General features: G+C 48.1%; 1 protein-coding gene across 3 annotated transcripts in view; it reads right to left on the bottom strand.

The window, feature by feature from the left end:
• LOC139387585 (MAP kinase-interacting serine/threonine-protein kinase 2-like) overlaps positions 1 to 12,628 on the bottom strand; it is a 42,650-nt gene extending 30,022 nt beyond the window's left edge. For 2 of the 3 annotated variants that reach the window (XR_011629193.1, XM_071133927.1), the window contains exons 1-5: positions 12,509 to 12,628; positions 11,875 to 12,096; positions 7,677 to 7,767; positions 6,099 to 6,200; positions 3,743 to 3,840 (exon numbers count right to left, since the gene is read on the bottom strand). Coding sequence is in view for 2 of the 3 variants with exons in the window: in XM_071133927.1 (XP_070990028.1) it covers positions 3,743 to 3,840; positions 6,099 to 6,200; positions 7,677 to 7,767; positions 11,875 to 11,931 (348 nt within the window). In the remaining variant the exon portion in view is untranslated. The remainder of the gene's footprint in view (positions 1 to 3,742; positions 3,841 to 6,098; positions 6,201 to 7,676; positions 7,768 to 11,874; positions 12,097 to 12,508) is intronic. The other variant, XM_071133928.1, reaches the window with a different exon arrangement.
• Positions 12,629 to 16,403: the final 3,775 nt, after the last annotated feature.

Genomic DNA, 16,403 nt, shown 5'->3' with positions numbered 1-16,403 from the left:
AGGTGACAACATTTGGAAAGATGGATACATTATCAAGTTTTAAACCCACTAAGGTCAATGTCCTCATCGCCACAGAAATGGAATAAGCATCATTTTAAAAAATCCCCATAAAAATCAGTCAGTTTAAGCTGGTGATTGGTTTGTTTTTCCACCGGCTGGGTCTCAATCCATCACATCTGCCGATGTCGCGTGGTGATTGGTTTGTTTTTCCACCGGCTGGGTCTCAATCCATCACATCTGCCGATGTCGCATGGTGATTGGTTTGTTTTTCCACCGGCTGGGTCTCAATCCATCACATCTGCCGATGTCGCATGGTGATTGGTTTGTTTTTCCACCGGCTGGGTCTCAATCCATCACATCTGCCGATGTCGCATGGTGATTGGTTTGTTTTTCCACCGGCTGGGTCTCAATCCATCACATCTGCCGATGTCGCATGGTGATTGGTTTGTTTTTCCACCGGCTGGGTCTCAATCCATCACATCTGCCGATGTCGCATGGTGATTGGTTTGTTTTTCCACCGGCTGGGTCTCAATCCATCACATCTGCCGATGTCGCATGGTGATTGGTTTGTTTTTCCACCGGCTGGGTCTCAATCCATCACATCTGCCAATGTCGCACTTCAGCAGCGGAAGCTAGAGCGGTGTTTATCAGACCAAAATCATCTGGTTTTATTTGACCTATGAAGAAATGTTTTTTCTCTCTAGAGGACAAGTCAGGGATGTGATCTGAACTTGTTGTTGAACTGCTTTAGTAGAGGACATTTCATAATAGCAGAGAAACTGCCAGAGGGAGTCAGTTGGTTGAATCAACTTATGTAACCCTACCAGCAGCAGCCTGCATGAGGACAAAGGCCTGTTTCAAATTCCCTGGCCCAGTAAGAGACATGCAGAACATGGCAAGATCCCAAATAGCACCCTATTCCCTACATAGTGCACTACTTCTGACCACAGCCCTATGGAAGCCTATTCCCTACTTCTGACCACAGCCCTATGGAACCCTATTCCCTACTTCTGACCAGAGCCCTATGGAACCCTATTCCCTACTTCTGACCAGAGCCCTATGGAACCCTATTCCCTACTTCTGACCAGAGCCCTATATCCCTGGCTCCCTGTTCCTCTCAACACCACCCCTCCCTGATCCTCCCTCTCAACACCACCCCTCCCTGATCCTCCCTCTCAACACCACCCCTCCCTGATCCTCCCTCTCAACACCACCCCTCCCTGATCCTCCCTCTCAACACCACCCCTCCCTGATCCTCCCTCTCAACACCACCCCTCCCTGATCCTCCCTCTCAACACCACCCCTCCCTGATCCTCCCTCTCAACACCACCCCTCCCTGATCCTCCCTCTCAACACCACCCCTCCCTGATCCTCCCTCTCAACACCACCCCTCCCTGATCCTCCCTCTCAACACCACCCCTCCCTGTTCCTCCCTCTCAACACCACCCCTCCCTGTTCCTCCCTCTTAACACCAACCCTTCCCTGTTCCTCCCTCTCAACACCACCCCTCCCTGTTCCTCCCTCTCAACACCACCCCTCCCTGTTCCTCCCTCTCAACACCACCCCTCCCTGATCCTCTCAACACCACCCCTCTCTGATCCTCTCAACACCACCCCTCTCTGATCCTCTCAACACCACCCCTCTCTGATCCTCTCAACACCACCCCTCTCTGATCCTCCCTCTTAACACCAACCCTTCCCTGTTCCTCCCTCTCAACACCACCCCTCCCTGTTCCTCCCTCTCAACACCACCCCTCCCTGTTCCTCCCTCTCAACACCACCCCTCCCTGATCCTCTCAACACCACCCCTCTCTGATCCTCTCAACACCACCCCTCTCTGATCCTCTCAACACCACCCCTCTCTGATCCTCTCAACACCACCCCTCTCTGATCCTCTCAACACCACCCCTCTCTGATCCTCTCAACACCACCCCTCTCTGATCCTCTCAACACCACCCCTCTCTGATCCTCTCAACACCACCCCTCCCTGGCTCCGTTCCTCCCTCTGCAGGTTGTACATTCTGTTCCATGTCATTGGAAGCCTTGACAGCGAATGGGAGGGGATGAAAAAGGAGAAAATGATCACCCACCCTTGGCTGTGATTGGCTGAAAGACAAGGCCTGAGGTTCAGAACAATCACAAGAGGAAGTTAGTGCTGAGTTAGCAGCAGCTGCAGGACAACAGACTATAGCAACAACACTACTGGAGGGCTTGATAACACACTGGCTATAGGGCACCCCACACAGTGATGACCACATCTCACAGCTACCATTTAAATAACATACTGGCTACAGAGCACACCATGCAGTGATGACCACATCTCACAGCTACCATTTAAATAACATACTGGCTACAGAGCACACCATGCAGTGATGACCACATCTCACAGCTACCATGTAAATAACACACTGGCTACAGGGCACACCATGCAGTGATGACCACATCTCACAGCTACCATGTAAATAACACACTGGCTACAGGGCACACCATGCAGTGATGACCACATCTCACAGCTACCATGTAAATAACACACTGGCTACAGGGCACACCACGCAGTGATGACCACATCTCACAGCTACCATGTAAATAACACACTGGCTACAGGGCACACCATGCAGTGATGACCACATCTCACAGCTACCATTTAAATAACATACTGGCTACAGAGCACACCACGCAGTGATGACCACATCTCACAGCTACCATGTAAATAACACACTGGCTACAGGGCACACCATGCAGTGATGACCACATCTCACAGCTACCATGTAAATAACACACTGGCTACAGGGCACACCATGCAGTGATGACCACATCTCACAGCTACCATGTAAATAACACACTGGCTACAGAGCACACCATGCAGTGATGACCACATCTCACAGCTACCATGTAAATAACACACTGGCTACAGGGCACACCATGCAGTGATGACCACATCTCACAGCTACCATGTAAATAACACACTGGCTACAGGGCACACCACGCAGTGATGACCACATCTCACAGCTACCATGTAAATAACACACTGGCTACAGGGCACACCATGCAGTGATGACCACATCTCACAGCTACCATGTAAATAACACACTGGCTACAGGGCACACCACGCACATCTCACAGCTACCATGTAAATAACACACTGGCTACAGGGCACACCACGCACATCTCACAGCTACCACAAAAAAAACATACCTAACCACTTCAAATCTGCACCGAGTCTTCCCACACGGCCTAGATATTCCCCAACAGTCTGAAGGAAGTTTGTGTACATGTTTGATGAAACACAGGGAGTATCTAGAGTTGCATCCCAACTGCCCTCCCCCCATTCACTACATAGTGAGTAGTGTACTGAATGGGATACCATTTGGGACACAGCTCAGGGCTAGTTTTCCAGGTAGCAGAGAATGAAAAGTCACATGGTATCCAGTCCCTAGTTCAGTTCCAGACGAAGGTAAGAGCAGTGCGCAACACGTGGCCCGGCAGCAGTCTAAGCCTTGTGTTGATATCCAAACCTCTGACGTCTTACAACATGAACAAGGTGCTGTAGACTAACAGATACCAACCGTGGGGAAATAAAGTAGCACACTGTCATTTATACTTTATTCATGTCTGAGGCCGAGAGAGGGAGAGGCAGAGAGAGGGTGAGGCAGAGAGAGGGTGAGGCAGAGAGAGGGTGAGGCAGAGAGAGGGTGAGGCAGAGAGAGGGTGAGGCAGAGAGAGGGTGAGGCAGAGAACAGTACCTTGACAGCATATTCCTTCTGGGTGATGAGGTTGATGCAGGTCTGGACGACAGCATAGGCCCCCTCGCCCAGCACCTCCGTCTGCAGCACGTATACATCTGATGACAGAATATTAACATGCTATCAAAATACAGGAGCGTCACTATGTACAGTGCATTTGGAACGTATTCAGACCAATTACAAACTTTGTTACGTTACAGCCTTATTCAAAAATGATATTATTTTTCCCCCTCACCAATCCACACACAATACCCCATAATGATTCATGTTAATTTATTACAAATACAAAACCTTATTTAAATAAGTATTCAGACCCTTTGCTATGAGACTATAAATTGAGCTCAGGACCTTTTGAACCTTTCGTCCGACGTGACCTGAACGCGCTTTTGGATTTGTTGACCAAACGCCCTAACAAAAGAAGATAGTTGGACATAACTGATGGACATTATCGAACAAATCAAACATTTAAGGTGGAACTGGGATTCCTGGGAGTGCATTCTGATGAAGATAATCAAAGGTAAGTGAATATTTAAAATGCTATTTCTGAATAATGTTGACTACCCAACATAGCGGGTATCTTTTTGGCTGCTTTGTTGTCTAAAGGCTGTACTCAGATTATTGCATGGTTTGCTTTCTCTGTAAAGTTTTTTTGAAATCTGACAGCGGTTGCATTAAGAAGTTTATCTAAAGTCCCATGTATAATAGTCGTATCTTTATCAATGTTAATTATGAGTATTTCTGTAAATTGACGTGGCTCTCTGCACAATCTCCGCATGTTTTAGAACTACCTAATGTAACGCGCCAATGTACACTTAGATTTTTTTATATAAATATGAACTTTATCAAACAAAACACACATGTATTGTGTAACAATGAAGTCCTATGAGTGTCATCTGATGAAGATCATCAAAAGTCAGTGATTAATTTTCTATTTCTGCTTTTCGTGAGTCCTCTCTTTGGCTGGAAAAATGGCTGTGTTTTTCTCTGAGTTGGTGGCGACCTAGCAATCGTTTGTGGTGCTTTCGCTGTAAATCATTTTTGAAATTAGACACTGTGGCTGGATTAACGAGAATTGTAATCTTTAAAATGGTGTCAAATACTTGTATTTTGAGGAATTTTAATTAGGAGATTTTTGTTGTTTTGAATTTGGCGCCCTGCACTTTCACTGGCTGTTGCGGGGGGGGGTTCTGCCAGCCCTAGACAGGTTAAGGTCATTTTTCTGAACTGCATTGTTGGTTAAGGGCTTGTTTTCAGCAATTCACTGTAAGGTCTACCTACACCTGTTGTATTCCGCATCGGCCTCGCGGCCTCCGTCAGAGCTTTCCGCATCGGCCTCGCGGCCTCCGTCAGAGCTTTCCGCATCGGCCTCGCGGCCTCCGTCAGAGCTTTCCGCATCGGCCTCGCGGCCTCCGTCAGAGCTTTCCGCATCGGCCTCGCGGCCTCCGTCAGAGCTTTCCGCATCGGCCTCGCGGCCTCCGTCAGAGCTTTCCGCATCGGCCTCGCGGCCTCCGTCAGAGCTTTCCGCATCGGCCTCGCGGCCTCCGTCAGAGCTTTCCGCATCGGCCTCGCGGCCTCCGTCAGAGCTTTCCGCATCGGCCTCGCGGCCTCCGTCAGAGCTTTCCGCATCGGCCTCGCGGCCTCCGTCAGAGCTTTCCGCATCGGCCTCGCGGCCTCCGTCAGAGCTTTCCGCATCGGCCTCGCGGCCTCCGTCAGAGCTTTCCGCATCGGCCTCGCGGCCTCCGTCAGAGCTTTCCGCATCGGCCTCGCGGCCTCCGTCAGAGCTTTCCGCATCGGCCTCGCGGCCTCCGTCAGAGCTTTCCGCATCGGCCTCGCGGCCTCCGTCAGAGCTTTCCGCATCGGCCACGCGGCCTCCGTCAGAGCTTTCCGCATCGGCCTCGCGGCCTCCGTCAGAGCTTTCCGCATCGGCCTCGCGGCCTCCGTCAGAGCTTTCCGCATCGGCCTCGCGGCCTCCGTCAGAGCTTTCCGCATCGGCCTCGCGGCCTCCGTCAGAGCTTTCCGCATCGGCCTCGCGGCCTCCGTCAGAGCTTTCCGCATCGGCCTCGCGGCCTCCGTCAGAGCTTTCCGCATCGGCCTCGCGGCCTCCGTCAGAGCTTTCCGCATCGGCCTCGCGGCCTCCGTCAGAGCTTTCCGCATCGGCCTCGCGGCCTCCGTCAGAGCTTTCCGCATCGGCCTCGCGGCCTCCGTCAGAGCTTTCCGCATCGGCCTCGCGGCCTCCGTCAGAGCTTTCCGCATCGGCCTCGCGGCCTCCGTCAGAGCTTTCCGTATCGGACTCACGGCCTTCGTCAAGAGCTTTTGTAAAAAAAAAATATATATAAATAATTTTCTATTGACTTGCCTTGGAATCGTCCTGTGAAGCTGTCGGTGGCCCTGCATCTCTTCTTCTTCTTGGTCCTCTTCTTGGCATCTGGGATGTTAATCGGCTGGCTGGCTGGCATGTCTAAGGAGGGAGGAGGATAGGAGATGAGGGACATTGTGCAAACGGGGGGACAGTTGATGGCATTCATCCAGAGTCACAGGCCAGCTGGTTGAGTGTCTTCAGAAGAGAGCGGGAGAGAGAGGACAGAATGGAGATGGCACAACAACACATCCTGGGTACAGAATGGGAGGATGGTCACTAAGTGGGTCGTTGCAGAAGTTCCAGGATCGAAAAGAAACGGCACACTGCTCTCGGATCAGCTTTTCTCCATCCCCGCCCACAGCCTACCGCCATCCCCGCCTACTTCCATCCCCTGCCCACAGCCTACCGCCATCCCCGCCCACAGCCTACCGCCATCCCCACCCACACTCTACCGCCATCCCCGCCTACCGCCATCCCCGCCAACAGCCTACCGCCATCCCCGCCTACCGCCATCCCCGCCAACAGCCTACCGCCATCCCCGCCCACAGCCTACCGCCATCCCCGCCCACAGCCTACCGCCATCCCCACCCACACTCTACCGCCATCCCCGCCTACCGCCATCCCCGCCCACAGCCTACCGCCATCCCCGCCTACCGCCATCCCCGCCAACAGCCTACCGCCATCCCCACCCACACTCTACCGCCATCCCGCCTACCGCCATCCCCGCCAACAGCCTACCGCCATCCCCGCCCACAGCCTACCGCCATCCCCACCCACACTCTACCGCCATCCCCGCCTACCGCCATCCCCGCCAACAGCCTACCGCCATCCCCGCCTACTTCCATCCCCGCCCACAGCCTACCTCCATCCCCGCCCACAGCCTACCGCCATCCCCGCCTACCGCCATCCCCGCCCACAGCCTACCGCCATCCCCGCCCACAGCCTACCGCCATCCCCGCCCACAGCCATCCCCGCCTACCGCCATCCCCGCCCACAGCCTACCGCCATCCCCGCCTACCGCCATCCCCGCCCACAGCCTACCGCCATCCCCGCCTACTGTCATCTCGTTTTGCATCAATTGTGCGGTGATATGACAACTTTGTATTTGTAGGCAACTTTGTTCTGAAGTAATCGCTGGTCACAGAGACAGACTTCTAATGACCGACTACGCTGTTCTACGAGTGGTATGGGGCAGGCGTTAGATTACAAGCCTTTTCAAGTGCAATGTTAATAACGATTATTTTGGGAACCAAGGCAGAGATAACGATGCTCCTATGAAGACTAGCGATGAATTCAGCCTTAAGATGGTTTTGGGAAACCGGGCCCGGGGAGAGTTGTGACGGTAGTTCTGTTATCAGGCAGATGAAAGCAGCAGAGGTAGGATATGATATGCCAGCGTCACCCATCTAATCAGGACTGAACTTTGACTGACAGACATAGTGATGATATCCTCAGAGCAAGGTTACTACGAGTCAGATGGCCGGTGTGCGTGTGTGTGTGTGTGTGCCTGTGTGTGAAAATCAAATCAGAAACAGTAAATCCCAAATCAAAGGGACTTTGATGCCAGGAACTTACCAGGTCTTGGGGGACAATCTAAATGTAAGTTTGACTCGTGGAGACTGGAGTCTGTTTTGGTATAATCTTCAGAATTGAACGGGTTTTGGACCTAAGGGAGGAACAGAAACAGACCAGGCTTTGAGTTTGACACAGCCTAGAGGAGAGTCATTCACATCACAAGGCCATTTGAAGCAGCAGGAATGGCTAATCATTGCTCCACGGGTCAAGACACCGATTTAGTCCAAACCAACTCTTCAGACCCTGGCTGACCTCCAGATTAAACTGAACATATCCTTCTCCTGAAGCCCGGGCCATATTTAGGTTGTCATAGCCAAGAGTGGCCTGTAGAAGAAGCAGAGGTGTCATTAAGAGCAATAGAGCTCTATGACAAAACATTAAACCAATATTAGACCTCTGAATAATTTATTAAAAAGGGCATTTGATAGGAACAGGGGGGGTATATGGTCCAATGACTACCCTACCCGCTAAACGGTTCTGTGACAGGGGGGTGGGGGGGTGGTATATGGTCCAATGACTACCCTACCTGTTAAACGGTTCTGTGACAGGGTGGGGGGGGGGGGGGGTATATGGTCCATTGACCAACCTACATGCTAAATGGTTCTGTGACAGGGTGGGGTGGGGGAGGTATGGTCCATTGACCAACCTACCTGCTAAACAGTTCTGTGACAGGGTGGGGGGGGGGGGTGGGGGGGGGGGGGGGTGTATATGGTCCAATGACCAACCTACCTGCTAAACGGTTCTGTGACAGGGGGGTGGGGGGGGGGGGGGGTATATGGTCCAATGACTACCCTACCTGCTAAATGGTTCTGTGACAGGGTAGGGTGGGGGAGGTATGGTCCAATGACTAACCTACCTGCTAAACGGTTCTGTGACAGGGGGGTGGGGGAGGTATGGTCCAATGACTAACCTACCTGCTAAACGGTTCTGTGACAGGGGGGTGGGGTGGGGGGGGGGGGTATATGGTCCAATGACCAACCTACCTGCTAAACGGTTCTGTGACAGGGTGGGGGGGGTATATGGTCCAATGACTAACCTACCTGCTAAATGGTTCTGTGACAGGGTAGGGTGGGGGGTATATGGTCCAATGACTAACCTACCTGCTAAATGGTTCTGTGACAGGGTGGGGGGGGGGGGTGTATATGGTCCAGAGGCACAGAAACTCACAGCAATACCTTTGTCAGAAAGCATAAATTCTTAATCTAACAGTTATTGTTAGCAGTCAAGAGGAAACTGACCGAACGACTCAAGCTCCCAGCTTATGCTGTCCAAATGGACTTTCGCTGTGAGGGCTGAAATGCCCATGCATTGACTTTTGTTTTCTCTGCAGTGCCTTCACAAGGTATTCAGCCCCCTTGACTTTTACAGCCTTATTCTAAAATACATTTGTTTTTTCCCTCATCAATCTACACACAACTCCATAATAACAAAGCAAAAACCGATTCAGACATTTTTGTCAAATTAGAAAGACAACTGAAAAAAAAAAACACTATTCAGACTCTTTACTCAGTACTTTGTTGAAGCACCTTTGGCAGCGATTACAGCCTCAAGTCTTCTTGGGTATGACGCTACAAGCTTGGCACACCTGTATTTGCGGAGTGTCTCCCATTCTTCTCTGCAGATCCTCTCAAGTTCCCCCAGGTTGGATGGGGAGCGTCGCTGCACAGCTATTTTCAAGTCTCTCCAGAGATGTTAGTTCGGGTTCAAGTCCGGGCTCTGGCTGGGCCACTCAAAGACATTCAGAGACGTGTCCCATAGCCACGCCTGCGTGGTCTTGGCTGTGTGCTTAGGGTTGTAACAAAATGTGGAAAGGGTCTGAAAACCCTTTCTGGGGCACAGTAAATGTTGAGGGGGATGCTCTTTTACGAGGCCACAGTACATGTTGAGGGGGATGCTCTTCACGAGGGCACAGTACATGTTGAGGGGGATGCTCTTCACGAGGGCACAGTACATGTTGAGGGGGATGCTACACAGAGAGCAACTGGCGGCAAAAGAGCTGAGCACAGAAATCCGATATCCTCTTGATACTACCCATCCCGGGTCCGGGAGCGTTGTCATCAACTGACACTAATTAGCATAACGCAACCGACATAGATATTACTAGAAAATATTCCTATTCATGAAATCACAAGTGAAATATATTGAAACACAGCTTAGCCTTTTGTTAATCACCCTGTCATCTCAGATTTTGAAAATATGCTTTACAGCCAAAGCAAGACAAGCATTTGTGTAAGTTTATTGAAAAATATTCCAAATTAGCTCCATAATATCGACAGAAACATGGCAAACGTTGTTTATAATCAATCCTCAAGGTATTTTTCAAATATCTATTCGATAATATATCAACCGGAACTGGTGGCTTCTTGGTAGGAGAGAGAGAAACAATGGCCGCATTTGTCCTTTACGCACAAAACACAGACTTCAGCTGACCACTGACGCAATGTTGACGTTCAGGCTCATTTTTCAAAATAAAAGCCTGAAACTATGTATTGTGACACTAGACACATTAGGGAAGCCATAGAAAAAGGAATCTGATTGATATCCCTTTCACTGCTCAATAGGGCAGGAACGCAGAGGTTTCTAAATAAGAGTCACTTCCTGATTGGATTTTTCTCAGGCTTTCGCCTGCAATATCAGTTCTGTTATACTCACAGACAACATTTTTACAGTTTTGGAAACTTTAGAGTGTTTTCTATCCTAAGCTGTCAATTATATGCATATTCTAGCATCTTGTCCTGACAAAATAGCCCGTTTACCTTGGAGACGTTTTTTTCCCAAAAATGAAAATAGTGCCCCCTAGATTCAGGAGGATAATATACTGAGGCAGGTAATTTGGATTGTAAACTACATCTAAACACATCCACTGCGCGCCTGTTTGCAAAACTATGTGGCCATATGGGATTAGAGCATGACCATATTCCATTTCACAGAGGCTTGGTGGTTATCGACGAGGAGACTTGGAAAAATGTTCACATTGCTAGAGGAACTGTTGTCATTCACAATAGATGTTTTTAAAGAAATATATTTTAAAAACTTGCTTGACTTTCTGTGTAATGAAAAGAGAGTGTCCCCTTGCCTATGTAACAGGGATATTTGGGGACCTGAACAAACGCAACGCAAGCACGCAGGGGAAATTCAAAAACATTCTACAGATGAGTGACCGAATCAGTGGATTCAGAGGATAAAATTCTTATAGGAGAGACTCTTTCAAAAGCAAACAATGCCTCCTTCCCTCGGCTGTGTACGTTTCGGTTTGCCTCCTTCCCTCGGCTGTGCACGTTTCGGTTTGCCTCCTTCCCTCGGCTGTGCACGTTTCGGTTTGCCTCCTTCCCTCGGCTGTGCATGTTTCTAACAGAAAACAACATCGGTACGTGTCCCACACCAGTGATGACTGCTCACCTCCAAGGCTTGGAAGAGCACATTGGGACCTTCTTCCCAATCCGTTTGACTGTGATCCTGGCTCGGTTGACATCCCTGTAAGTAAAATCGAACAGCTGGTCGAGCTGTGATGAGACCGAATGCATTTACTTGTCACTATGGAGGAGTTTAGTTCCTGACTCAAAGGCACCTCTAAACATTAATGCAGACTACTGTGAACCCCCGAAGACAAACAAGCTCCAACTGGGAATATACTTTTTGTCATCCAACTCGGGCCTCTTTCTAGACCGCCGACTTTCCGACCTGAAGATCACTGACACCATGATTTGACCTCGTATTTTTTTTAAATGTTTTTCAATTGCCTGCCATAGCCCCAAATATAAAAGTAAACATGGGCTGTTAATTACAATTTTTTTTTTTACATGGTTAGGGTCACAAGAACTTTCAGATATGAAAATGGGTTTGTGGGGCAAAACAAATTGGAACCCCTGTCTAATACCCTGTCTCAATTAATTAGGAGGTCTAATATTGGGCTAGGGCCAACGTGAGACACCACAGTTACACTTCTGCTCTCTCCCCAAGAAAGTATACATACCTAGCTGTCACTGACTGAAATAGCTTTTTCTTGGATACCGACTGACTGGGCTAAAATTAACACAGAAGACGTGCAATGACTGAGCAACATCCGTTCACAATAATGCGATGCATGTTCCTCCAGCCTTTGAATCAGGTCGGTTCTTCAATACTTTTAATCAATTAAGAAACACATTTGGCTAACGACTTTTAGAAGCAGTAATTACAAACAAAAACAGCAACTCACATTAAAAGAGCGGTGGAAGCCAGTGACTTCTGGGGTGTTATTCTTATTCTGAACCATTCTGGACGTCGGTCTTGGTTAAACCGATACTCTGCTTTAGATTAGGTATGCACTGTCACTGTGGTCCAATGCGAGACAGAAGACACGGCAGCTAGATGTGGTCCGTTGGCAGTCTTGACATAGATGTTTGTTGGATGGTTAAGTGCTCATTTATAAACGGGATTCCTGTGTGAGACAGTAAAACATTGGTCACTAGCTGATATAACCGAGTCAAGTGGACACGGTAGAGCATTCAAATTTTACTTGAGTGTACTAACGTTACAGTTGAAATGAAACAAAAGTTAACACAAACGCTTGATATTTTCAACAACAAAAATTGTAAAAGCGCATTGATAATGTCTACATTACCCAAAGAGGTATCGAGACTGAACTAGGTCTAACGTCCATTGAGCTTCCATTGTTTTTAAAAACACGTCAGGTTCACCAACAGTAACTTTAGCTAGCCAGGCTAACCGCGTTAACTAGACTACAATAGGGTTGAAGTTGACTCAACTCTTGACAACTGGAACATATTCGTCACGGTCGATAACCCAAACTTTATGTCATATAATAAAACCAGATATTTCATTTAGCTTACCCCGTTATTGTCCGTGTTAGTCCAGCCTTGACGCCGTTTCGATGCCTTTGTTGAACGGATGTTGATTATTTCGGGAAGCAGCGAACGTCTATGAGGGCTGGCATTTTATAACCTCTGCTGATCCCCCGCCCACTCTGGTCCGGTTCATCCAATCAGCTCGCAGTAAACGCGGACCAATATAACATTAGGACACACATGATAGGATAGTTTACCGAGGAGGGCGGAGCACCGTTTTTCATACGCAACTGCAATGCAACCGAGTGCAACCCAAGCTGCACGTATCTATAGCCTAGTTTCATCCGTGGCATGTTTTCGAATAAGCTGTAGGGTCATTAGGCAATCTGATACGAGTTTCCATAAGTGGGTGCCTGTTTTCTTACTTTTTAACCTCTGCATTGTTGTTAAAGGGCTCAGGAACACGTCGTTTGTTTTGCTCTAGGATTATTATTTATTCAACGAGGCAACGAACCAATTCTTATTTTCAATGACGGCCTAGTGGGTTAACTGCCTGTTCAGGGGCAGAATGACAGATTTGTACCTTGTCAGCTCGGGGATTTGAACTTGCAACCTTTCGGGTACTAGTCCAACACTCTAACCACTAGGCTACCCTGCCCAAAAGCTTCACAAGACTCGTCTGAAGGTCCCAGGTACCAGTTGAAAAAAAAACGGTACCTGCAGAGAAGCATTCACACAGACCCGGTACCTGCAGAGAAGCATTCACACAGACCCGGTACCTGCAGAGGTACCGTCTGTCTGAAGTGTTTTAGTAGAGGTCTGTCTGGAGGGTTTTAGTAGAGAGTTCTGTCTGAAGTGTTTTAGTAGAGAGGTCTGTCTGAAGTGTTTTAGTAGAGAGGTCTGTCTGGAGGGTTTTAGTAGAGAGGTCTGTCTGAAGTGTTTTAGTAGAGGTCTGTCTGGAGGGTTTTAGTAGAGGTCAGTCTAGTGTGGCTTCACTGTGTTTCTGGTTGCTGTTATTCCTCTGTTGAATCGTGTTCACCAGCCTTCACTTTGTCCCTTGTCAATAACCTTGATCTGTTTGTTTAGGTTGTACATGCTTTGACCCAAATTAGAACTACTTGCCACTGTCCTAATGATACTACATGTACCCTAACCCTCGAGTCGTGTCCCAATTACCTGTCCTTCTTCAAAGTGTGCACTTCTCCTCACTGATTTGAAAGCAAACGACTGGTATCGGAGATATGGTGGAAACTGCCACAAGCTCAAGCCTCCACCAATACAATGCTTTTATATTTGTGGGAAGTAGTGAATACACTTCAGGAGATAATTGGGACTCACCCCCCTTGTTCATCCTCCCCTCCACCCCAGGTCGTTCCTTCGACAGCTGCATTCTGTGGAAGCACACCAGGGGGCGCTACCAGCTGTGTCCAGTGTGTTCCCTACCCACAACAGGAAGGAGATGATGTCCAACGAGCCCTGACACAAAATCCAGCACGGACAACGACTAAAACTGCCCTGCTAGCTGTCTGATGTCTAGAGCAGGGTCTCTCAACCCCCCTGGGGGGCCTTCAGGAATGGAGTGAGAAACAAATCTGTAAATTGGGGGGGGGGGATCTCAATTGCATACTCCTTGAGTCCTCTCTCCTCAACCTCATTCTCAAAACTCATTGGAGGGGATGGTCAGAGGGGAGGGACCTCTCTCACTGAACCCTCTCTCTCCTCAACCTCGTTCTCAAAACTCATTGGAGGAGATGGTCAGAGGGGGAGGGACCTCTGGCTTTCTCATCTAATGGGTTTTGAGAAGGAGGCGAGGATTCTGAAAAGGATTTTCTCACGTAGTCTTTCTCTCACTGAACCCTCTCTCCTCAACCTCGTTCTCAAAACTCATTGGAGGAGATGGTCAGAGGGGAGGGACCTCTCTTACTGAACCCTCTCTCTCCTCAACCTCGTTCTCAAAACTCATTGGAGGAGATGGTCAGAGGGGAGGGACCTCTCTCACTGAACCCTCTCTCTCCTCAACCTCGTTCTCAAAACTCATTGGAGGAGATGGTCAGAGGGGAGGGACCTCTCTCCTCAAAGACCAATGCCTCATCAGACACAGTGGCTTCCACCTACACCCACCTCTGCGTTCGACTTGCCATCCAATGGGAGTGGAGACAGAAGCTGAGGATAAAGAACTTATTTTTCTACATTGATATTGGACTCTGTTAAACAGTATTATACTATAGTAGCCTTATGTAAGAAGCTTAATATAAATGCCAATAGTCAAGAAATCATTTAATATTTTCATTTCAATTAACATATTCAAAACAATCATACGTCCTTTCTTTGTAAAATACATTTTGACCAAGATCAAGTCAGTGTGAAATTGAGTTTAAGTGAGTTATTTTTTTCTGCAGAAAATGTGGTTATTGGAAAAATAGGGTCAAACATGATTGCATACCCTCTAATTAAGGTGGGTTGGGAGAGACCTTCATGCATCTCCTCACAACTAAGAGTTCCATTAGTCAACAAACCACTTTCCATTGCTGATTAACTTGGCATCTGAGATGAACAGACATGGATTAATTTGGCATGTGATGGGGTCAAATTGGGGTCATGATAGGGGCTGCACCAAATGAGTGATGTATTATAATAATTGATTATGCTTATGTTGTATTAATAGAAGGGGAGGGGCTATTGGACCCCACCTCCTCTACATTTATAGGATCCTAGACTACAGATTAACAATATTTATATATTCATTATAATGTTTTAAAATTGTTCCAAAGTCTTTCAGGGGAGTAGAAGAGATAAGAGTCTAGTCAGACAGACCTCTATAAATCAACTTGGGGACATTTACTGCTGAGGCCTTAGAAAACACTGGAACTATTGTATCTCTCTTGCAAGTTTGTATAGCTGTGTATGCATAGGCTTGGTCTGATGAGTAGCAGGTAATGACGTATGCAGTGACATCACAAGGGGGTTGACTACAAGCATGACAAAAGCAACTTGGACTTTTCCTATGGGGCAGAACTCAGGAGAGACATCAGTTGTATGTGTGATGTTTGATCTTGGACTTCTGTCTACAGATGTATTTTTTGATTAAAATTGTTAATGAGTTATAAGTGCACACATGTTGAGTATTCCTTATTTGTTAAGTAAACAGAACCAACACATGTGAGATGAACAGAAATGGCTTAACTCGGCATGTGAGATGAACAGAAATGGCTTAACACGGCATGTGAGATGAACAGAAATGGCTTAACACGGCATGTGAGATGAACAGAAATGGCTTAACTCGGCATGTGAGATGAACAGAAATGGCTTAACTCGGCATGTGAGATGAACAGAAATGGATTAACTCGGCATGTGAGATGAACAGACACGGATTAACTCGGCATGTGAGATTTACAGACACGGATTAACTCGGCATGTGAGATGAACAGACACGGATTAACTTGGCATGTGAGATGAACAGAAACACTAGCTACTGCAACTATCCAAAAGCCTCAATCTAAGACATGATCAAAAGGATTATAAAAACGCCTAGAACTGCAACAAAGAAACATTTATTGTTCTAGAAGCAACACTCGTCTTGTTCTAGAAGCAACACTCGTCTTGTTCTAGAAGCAACACTCGTCTTGTTCTAGAAGCAACACTCGTCTTGTTCTAGAAGCAACACTCGTCTTGTTCTAGAAGCAACACTCGTCTTGTTCTAGAAGCAACACTCGTCTTGTTCTAGAAGCAACACTCGTCTTGTTCTAGAAGCAACACTCGTCTTGATCTAGAAGCAACACTCGTCTTGTTCTAGAAGCAACACTCGTCTTGTTCTAGAAGCAACACTCGTCTTGTTCTAGAAGCAACACTCGTCTTGTTCTAGAAGCAACACTCGTCTTGTTCTAGAAGCAACACTCGTCTTGTTCTAGAAGCAACACTCGTCTTGTTCTAGAAGCAACAC

The sequence above is a fragment of the Oncorhynchus clarkii genome, chromosome 28 (assembly GCF_045791955.1).
Source record: "Oncorhynchus clarkii lewisi isolate Uvic-CL-2024 chromosome 28, UVic_Ocla_1.0, whole genome shotgun sequence".
Lineage (NCBI taxonomy): Eukaryota > Metazoa > Chordata > Actinopteri > Salmoniformes > Salmonidae > Oncorhynchus > Oncorhynchus clarkii.
The sequence above is the reverse complement of the archived record's forward strand: the minus strand, read 5'-3'. Positions and strand labels throughout refer to the sequence as shown.